Raw genomic sequence first — 9,489 nt, forward strand, 5'->3', positions numbered from 1 at the left:
GGCTAATGTTTTGTATTTTCAGTAGAGACACAGTTTCACCATGTTACACAGACGGTCTCCATCTCCTGACCTCATGATCTGCCCACCTCAGCCTCCCAATAGCTTGGCGTTTTGTTTCGTTTTTTGAGACCGAGTTTCGCACGTGTTGCCCAGGCTGGAGTGCAGTGGTGCGATCTCAGCTCACTGCAACCTCCACCTCCTGGTTCAAGCAATTCTCCTGCCTCAGCCTCCCAAGTAGCTGGGATGACAGGTGCCTGCCACCATGTCCAGGTAATTTTTTCTATTTTTAGTAGAGACGGGGTTTCACCATGTTGGCCAGGATGGTCTTGAACTCCTGCCCTCAAGTGATCCACCCACCTTGGCCTCCCAGAGTGCTGGGATTACAGGCGCGAGCTACTGTGCCTGGCCTAGCTTGGCATTTAAAACCTGCTACGGTTGGCCCCTTTCTTACCTTTCCAATTTTGTATTTTAGCTACTCTCATTACTAAACCTGTAGTTCCAACCAAACGGTCTGCCTAGAGATCCTCTTCAAGTTCTGCCACCATGCCTTTGCTCACACTATTCTCTTGCTTGGATTTGCCTTACCCCTTCTTTCTGCTGATTCATTCCTTCCTCCTACTTCACTGTCCACCTTCTCTTGAGGCCTTTCTTGACCACTTGAGTTCTTACTGAGTATTCCTGCCTCTGAACTCCTGTAGTAGTAATTGGATATAGCAGTTATTTATAAATGACTTTGTTACATGTCTGTCTATATCCTTTATTTACAAATAGATGGTAAGCTGTTTGACGTCAGGGGTGAGTTTTCACTTCTGTGTTCTTAGAACAGGACAGTGCTGGCAGTATATGGTGTGTGTGTGTGTGTTGTTTTGTTTTGTTTTTTTTGAGACAGGGTTTCACTCTGTTGCTCAGGCTGGAGTACCTGGCATGATTTCAGCTCACTGCAGCCTCAACCTTCCAGGCTCAAAAGATCCTCCTGCCCCAGCCTTCTGAGTAGCTGATGTGTACCACCACAACTGGCTATTTTTTTTTATTTTTTGTAGAGATAGGATTTTGTCATGTTGCTCAGGCTGGTCTTGAACTCCTGGGCTCAAGTGATCCTCCTGCCTTAGCCTCCCAAAATACTAGGACTACAGGTATAAGCCACTGTGCCCAATCTCAGCATATGTTTTTTGAGACACAGAAGTAACAAGTTTAGTAGAGGTAGTCTGTAGATAAACAAAGTACTTATCAAGTCTCAAAGATTTTAAACCTCACTAAAAGCCTGTGAAATCCTTCTATAGTTTACGGGGAAGCTGTGAATTCATTATAGATGGATAGGGTTTTAACATTTTAGCTAAAACCCATCTCTATTTGGGTTCAATTGTAGTCCAGAGGTATTTATTCTCTTTTATATTCTCCAGGGCACCAAAATTCTGAATTGCGTTCTTTGGAGATTACTTTAGAAGTTAAATACGGGCTGGGCACAGTGACTCACACCTGTAATCCCGGCACTTTGAGAGGCCAGGACAGGCAGATCACCTGAGGTCAGGAGTTCTACAATAGCCTGGCCAACATGGCAAAATCCCATCTGTACTAAAAATACAATAAAAAAATTAGCCGGGCATGGTGGCGGACACCTGTAATCCCAGCTCCTCAGGAGGCTGAGGCACAAGGATCGCTTGAACACGGGCGGCAGAGGTTGGCAGTGAGCTGAGATCACGCCACTGCACTCCAGCCTGGGCAACAGAGCGAGACTCTGTCTCAATAAAAAGGAAAGAAAGAAAAAAAAGAAGAAGAAGTTAAATGCAACCCAGTTCCCAGGTTTGTCAGAATGAAAGAAGAAAAATTCTGACTTGGTCTATAAGTATTAACGAGGGACTTGAGCTAGCAAAGAGCACATTTATTAATTTAAAGAAGAGACTATTTCATAATAATGTTCCTAGCTGGAAATCTTTAAGGGGTATAATTTTGCTTTTAAGGTAAATTAAAACCAAATGATTCTGGGTTAATATGAAATCTCAAGTTCTTGCTTGATTTCCTTAGCGCCAGCAGAGACTTCAGAAGGAACGCCTCATGAATGACTTCTCTGCAGCCTTAAACAATTTCCAGGCTGTGCAGAGAAGGGTATCCGAAAAGGAAAAGGAGAGTATTGCCAGAGCAAGAGCTGGATCTCGTCTTTCTGTAAGTTGATTCCCAAAAGACCTTTGCAATATCAGAATGTTCTTTCCCAAGTTTGTGTTTTTTTTTTCTTTTTCTCTTAGACCAATAAACATATAAGTTAACTGCTGTGAAAATGGCAGGTTGGTGTAACCTACGTAAAAAATATGTATGCATGTGATCAAAGCCTAGACAGGAATCTGAATGAGGGTTAAGAGATATAGGAGGAAGAACTATGTCTAATTTTCTTTTTTATTTTGATATGTTGGTTTTAACGTTAAAAACTTGAAAATAAAAATAATGAATCTGTGTCCTGGAATATAATGGGCCAGTTTATTTGGACTAGCCCTCTGTTTTTGAAAAGGATGATCAAATACTGGATTTTAAAAATCCAGCTTCTGAAAAGTATCAAAGATTTATGAAAATATTAAGATAAAGCCTGAGAGGTCAGCAGAACACTGAAACTGCTTTTGCATTGAGTGTCTTTACTGAAGGCAAATTTGAACTTCAGTTTTGATACCCTCATGGCATGAGGAGGATAAAAGTCAAAGCCAAAAGTCCACACAAGATGGAGAATATAAAAGAAGGTACAACTCAAATTGAACTGGGCCATAAGAGACTATATCCTTAGAATATTAAGTCAAAAGTAAGCTCTCCTATCCCCCAGCAGATTGCAAAAAGATTGCATTAGCACTGAACTGAGCAGATGGAGGAAGAGGGCATGAGGGAGGAGAAATCCAGACAAGATTACCACAAAGTAACCTCCTTCAGGCAGATTTTCTGCTCAAATTAATCCTACCTGAATGGTTCAGTGGTCCTGGACTGGTACAGTCACCTATGTGCAGGGTAGAAGCAAACACAAATTCCTTCTGTAGAAAGACGCCTCTATCCTAGCCCTGAAATAATATTCTCAAATAATTTTTCTAGGGCAGTAAGTACCAGTCACTAAAAATAACCATGTGTGCAAAGAAACAAATTACTCTGAACAAGAATTAGTAGAAACAACAGTGAAGTGAAATATACCTACAAAGACTTTGTATATTAGAATTATAAGACAACTATACTTATTGTGTTTAGAGACGTAAAAAGCTGAAAACCTCTGCAGGAAACTACACAAAGCTTTGAAAAAGTGTCAAAAGAATTTCTAAAATGGAAAGATATAATACAGAAATTTAAAAACTTAATGGATGGGTGGTTTAACTAGAAAATTGGTTAGAAGATATTATCCAGCATGTAGCATAGGGGGTTAAGAGGTTAAATATGGAAGAAAGATTATGAGAAATGGAGAATGGAGAGAAAAGATCTAGTGTAGTTTTAACTGGAGTTATAGAATGAGAATAGGGCAAATATAGAACAGAGGTGATATCTGAAGAAATAATTACTGATAATATTCCAGAACTGATTAAAAACACTAGCCTGCAGTTTCAAGAAGACTAACAAATCCCAAGCAGGATAAATAAAATCTCCAATGTAGATACATCAAAGACAAACTTCAAACCAGAGACAAAGAGAAAAGTCACAAAGATAGCTGGAGAAACATTAGAATACCTTCAGAGATACAGCAGTTAGACTGACAGTTGACTTCTCAACAACAGTGGAAGCCAGTAGAGTGCTATCTTGAATGTTCATGAAGGACAATAACTGCCAACCCAGGATTCTAAATCCAGTGAAAATATATGTCAAGAATGAGGGCTAATTAAAGACATTTTCAATCAAAAGAGTTTTCTATCAGCACCTTATTGAAGGAAATTCTAAAGAATGTATTTCAGGTGGAAGGAAAGTGATCTCAGATGGAAAGTCTGAAAAGCAGAAAGAAATGAACAAAAAAAGTGGTAAATATGTGAAAAGACAAGTCACAGACAGGAAGAAGACATTGCTGTATGTTTAATAGCAAAGGACTAGCATTTAGAATATATAAAGAATTTGGCCAGGCGTGGTGGCTCACACCTGTAATCCCAGCACTTTGGGAGGCCGAGGCGGGCAGATCACGAGGTCAGGAGTTCAAGACCAGCCTGGCCAACATGGTGAAACCCTGTCTCTACTAAAAATACAAAATTAGCTGGGCGTGGTGGTGCATGCCTGTAATCCCAGCTACTCTGGAGGCTGAGGCAGGAGAATCGCTTGAACCCGGGAGACAGAGGTTGCAGTGAGCTGAGATTGTGCCACTGCGCTCCAGCCTGGGGGACAGAACAAGACTGCATCTCAAAAAAACAAAAAACAAAAAACAGAATTCCCATGAATCAATATGAAAAAGAAAGATACAACTCAATAGAACAAAAGTTATCAAACTTTTGATCTCAGGAACCCATTACACTATTAAAAATCATTAAATTCTCTGGCCGGGCGCAGTGGCTCACACCTGTAATCCGGCAGTTTGGGAGGCCGAGGCGGGTGGATCACCTGAGGTCAGGGGTTCGAGACCAGCCTGGCCAACATGGTGAAACCCTGTCTCTACTAAAAAATACAAAATTAGCTGGACGTGGTGGCCAATACCTGTAATCCCAGCTACTCGGGAGGCTGAGGCAGGAGAATCGCTTGAACCCGGGAGGCGGAGATTGCCGTGAGCTGAGACCACGCCGCTGCACTCCAGCCTGGGCAACAGAGTGAGATTCCATCTCAAAAAAAGAGAATGAGTGCTGAGAGAAGGGTGAAGCCCTTTATAAAACCATCAGATATTGTGAGAACTCACTCACTATCACGAGAACAACATGGGGAAAACTGTCCCCATGCTTCAGTTTTCTCCATCTGGTCTCACCCTTGACCATTGACCATCTCACCTTGGATTATTACAATTCAAGGTGAGATTTGGGTGGGGACACAGAGCCAAACCATATCAGACCCCAAAGAAATTTTGTTTATATGAGTCATATCTATTGATGTATACTGTATTAGAAATTAAAACTGATAAAAATTTTAGATGTTTATTCATTTACAAATAATGCACTTATTATGTATTAACATGAATATAAATTAGATTTTTTTATGCACATGGGGAAAGAAGGAATTAGATTTTTAATTAAAAACAAATTGTTTTTCCAAGAAAAAAATTAGTGGGCATAGTAGCATTGTTTTCATTTTTGCAAATTTTTTTTTTAAATGTCTGACTTACCAGAAGGCAGCTAGATATTCATAGCTGCTTTTGTTTTTTAACCTCCATACTAAAGATGTAAGTGATTTATATAGCACCATTATAGTATTAGAATATTCTGAATTTGACTATTTACTTATTTTTACCAGTGAATGTTATACTTTCATATGTTCTCATGTTACTAATTATTACGCTTTTCATTTAGCTTGAAGAACTCCCTTTAGCATTTCTTATGAGGCAGGTCTAGTGGTGATGAACTGTCTCAGCTTTTTTCGTCTAGGATTATATCTGCTTCTATATTCAGTTTATTGTGATAGGTTGTTCTGGTTGAAGTATCTGAAGAAAATACAAGCTGGCAGAAATATACAATTGAAAAAGGAATATTTTTATAACCTTTTCAGATCATTTTTGATACTCTTCTTTGATACTACATCAAAACTTGACAAAAGTTAGTTGCATTGTAGAATCTAAAACCATTATACTGACTTCATACTCTGTTACATTAACATCTGTTGGTCTATGTTATACTTTGATTGGATCTTTTATCCAGGCATGATTTTTATAGCATCATGCATTTATCATTTGGATAGTATTGGTTCCCTGAGTTAGGCAGCTCTTCCAAATATCGATACATTTCATTTTACAATATTAAAAAAAATACACATTTCCATCAGTTTCTCCAGAAAAGTCTTTACATATTCGGAAACTCTTACAGTGGTAGATACAAGTCTTCCAAAATTCTATTTTTATTTTTACTTGAAAGCTACATTTTTATCATTGGCAACAAACACCCTCTGTTGTTTTCCTTGAAGTGACAGGCTCATGTTATTTTCAACAAGTTGTCTGCCAAATACCCATCTGAAAAGTTTATATGTTTACATTTATAAAAGTTTTAAAGCGTTTAAATAAGTTTTTAGTAAGTTCTTATAAAACTATATTGAATAAGTAAAAATGGTATTCCCTAAAAAAAGTGGCTAGTTCAGCCTGCAGTTCCATTACACAAGTGCTTTTCCTAGAGACAAACATTGTATTTCTTTATGCAGCAGAAGTACTTTATGTGCACTTCCCATTTCACAATATAGAATAGTAGAAAGATGTGTATTGAGGGGTCAGGGTTTAATTAATCATTTGTATGGCTTCGAGGACACATTGACTTTTAAAATACTGTGTGTGGTGATGAAGAATACAATAATACTAGGCAATTCGGTGCCACTGCCTTGAGCCATTTTATCTACGTGTAGTAGGCCATTTTCACAGTGCTGTAAAGATACTGCCTGAGACTGGATACTTTGTAAATAAAAGAGGTTTAATTGGCTCACAGTTCTGCATGGCTGGATAGGCCTCAGGAATCTTACAACCATGGTAGAAAGCCAAGGGGAAGCAAGGCATGCCTTACATGGTGGCAGGAGAGAGAGAAAGAGAGTGCAGGGGAAATACCAGACACTTAACAAACAACCGGATCTCATGAGAACTCCCTCACTATCATGTGAACAGCATGGGAGAACCACCCCCATGATCCAGTCACTTCCCACCAGGTCCCTCCCTCTGCACAGATTACAATTTGAGACAAGATTTGGGTGGGGACATAGAGCCAAACCACATTACTACCATTGCCTTTTTTTAATTTTTAATGTTTGTGGGCACATGGTAGGTGTATATATTTATGAGGTACATGAGATACTTTCATACAGTCATGTAATGTATAATAATAACACCATGATAAATGGGGTATCTGTCCCGTCAAGCATTTATCCTTTATGCTACAGACAATTAAATTATACTCTTTTAGTTATTTTTGAATATATAATGAATTATTATTGACTATAGTCACCCTGTTGTGCTATCAAATACTAGGTCTTATTCATTCTTCCTATTTTTTGTGCCCATTAACCATCCCCACTTCCCCGCCACCAGTCCCCCACCATTGCTTTTGCTCCATCCTGTTGATATTTACACTCATGGAGCAAATAAACACATTAGTATTATTTTGAGTAACGGTCAAATGAAAAGGTACTCAGCTTCTTTAGTAATGGTGAAATTACAGATTAAAATAACAATGAAATACTATTTCATGCCCACAAGGAGGGCAGAAGTTTAAAATTCTGTGAACACTGGGAGTTGTTGTTATGGATATGATGCAACGGGAACTTTTTTATCTGGCCAGTGGTATAAATTAGAACAACTACTTTGGAAAACATTTTGGCTGTTTTTGGCTGTATCTTCAGAACACATGCAGACCTTGTGATCCAGCAATTCTACCCTAGAAAAACCTGTATGTGTTATACCAGGATGTATGTACAAGAATGTGCATAGCAGCATTGTTTGTAGTAGTCAAAAATTGGAAACATCCAGATGTCTGTCAACAGTTGAATGGATAAATTGTGATATGTTCATACACTGTAATATCATACAGCAAAGAAAATGATTGAACCACAGTTACATTCAGTATCAGAGATGGATCTGGTATAATCTGAAATGATTCAAAAAAAAGCACTAAAGAATATAAACAGTATAATTCCATTTATGTAAAGTTCAAAAACAGGCAAAATGATATTGAATAAGGATATATCTCACTATTCTTAAAATGCAAGAAGATGATTTTCACAAAGTCAGGATAATAGATACTTTAAAAGGCAGGGATGGAGTTGTGATTGGAGAAGGGCACATGGGTGGGCTTTTAGGACTCTGGCAGTGTTATTTCTTGATCTGGGGAAAAGGTAAAGTAAAAAGAAAAAAAAAAAACCCAAAAACCCACAGTGTTCCTCTGAGTGGATAGAAATTTGAAATTCTCTTCATTTTGCTTGTCCTGTATTGCTATTATAAAAGGGGTAAGCTTTTTAAAAATGAAAATACGTTGATTTTTACCATTTTTGCTTTGTTTTATTTTAATTTTATTTATTTATTTTTTCTGAGAGGGAGTCTCACTCTGTCGCTCAGGCTGGAGTGCGGTGGCATGATCTTGGCTCACTGCAGTGTCTGCCTTCTAGGTTCAAGCAGTTCTCCTGCCTTAGCCTCCTGAGTAGCTGGGATTACAGGCACCTGCCACCATGCCTGGCTAATTTTTGTATTTTAGTAGAGATGGGGTTTCACCATGTTGGCCAGGCTGGTCACAAACTCCTGACCTCAAAGTGATCTGCCCACCTCGGCCCCCCAAAGTGCTGGGGTTGGGATTACAGGTGTGAGCTACCACATCTGGCCTGTTTTTAAAGTATAAAAGTAATACATTCATTAGACTAATTTTTTAATAATAATGATATTTATTCTTACAGCTTCATTAGAAAGCATACTTTTTCCTCATCAAACAGTAACACCTGAAAGACTCGATTGCTAGTCTTTCACCAAATGCCAAAAATCCTGGTAAATTCCCTTTTAAAGTAACATTATGTGCTTGCCTAACTTTCTTAATTCAATAGTATTAGATAAATTACCATTGGAAAGACTGTTTTTCAAAAAATGTTATTATGTGCCAAAGAGGAGACTATGATAAATCAGAGTTATTGTAAGAATTAAACAAAATAATGTACAGAATAATAAGTTCTCAATAAATTCTGTTAAGTCAAAATCTGCCACGATTTGAAGCAGCCTTCTTGAAAATAAAGGTTAGTGGGCTGGGCACTGTGGCTCATGCCTGTAATCCCAACACTTTGGGAGGCCGAGGTGGGCAGATCATGAGGTCAGGAGTTTGAGACCAGCCTGGTCAATATGGCGAAACCCCGTCTCTACTAAAAATACAAAAATCGCCAGGCATGGGGGCATGCACCTGTAGTCCCAGCTACTCAGAAGGCTGAGGCAGAAGAATCACTTGAAGCCGGGAGGCAGAGGTTGCAGTGAGCCAAGATCGCACCACTGCACTCCAGTCTGGGTGACAGAGTAAGATTCCGTCTCAAAAAAAGAAAAGAAAGGTTAGTTTATGTGTGTTTATGCCAAATCCCATGTCTTCAGAGTTTAATATATATTGATGATAGATTGATTAGCAACTTTCTCAAAGATCTCATATACTCTTTTTGTTTTGTTTTGTTTTTTTTTTGAGACAGAGTCTTGTTCTGTTGTCCAGGCCGGAGTGCAGTGGCACAGTCTCAGCTCACTGCAACCTCTGTCTCCCGGATTCAATTTTCCTACCTCAGCCTCCTGAGTAGCTGGGACTACAGGTGCCCGCCACCACGCCCGGCTAATTTTTTTGGTATTTTTAGTAGAGATGGGGTTTCACCATGTTGGCCAGGCTGGTCTTGAACTCCTGACCTTGTGATCTGCCCGCCTCGGCCTCC

At 39.0% G+C, this 9,489-nt stretch overlaps 1 protein-coding gene across 3 annotated transcripts in view; it reads left to right on the plus strand.

The window, feature by feature from the left end:
- STX12 (syntaxin 12) overlaps positions 1-9,489 on the plus strand; it is a 55,653-nt gene that overhangs the window by 26,591 nt on the left and 19,573 nt on the right. For all 3 annotated transcript variants that reach the window (XM_011981698.1, XM_011981696.1, XM_011981697.1), the window contains exon 4: positions 2,023-2,160. In XM_011981698.1, coding sequence (XP_011837088.1) covers positions 2,023-2,160 — 138 coding nt within the window. The remainder of the gene's footprint in view (positions 1-2,022; positions 2,161-9,489) is intronic.

Source organism: Mandrillus leucophaeus, unplaced genomic scaffold, assembly GCF_000951045.1.
Source record: "Mandrillus leucophaeus isolate KB7577 unplaced genomic scaffold, Mleu.le_1.0 Scaffold23, whole genome shotgun sequence".
NCBI lineage: Eukaryota > Metazoa > Chordata > Mammalia > Primates > Cercopithecidae > Mandrillus > Mandrillus leucophaeus.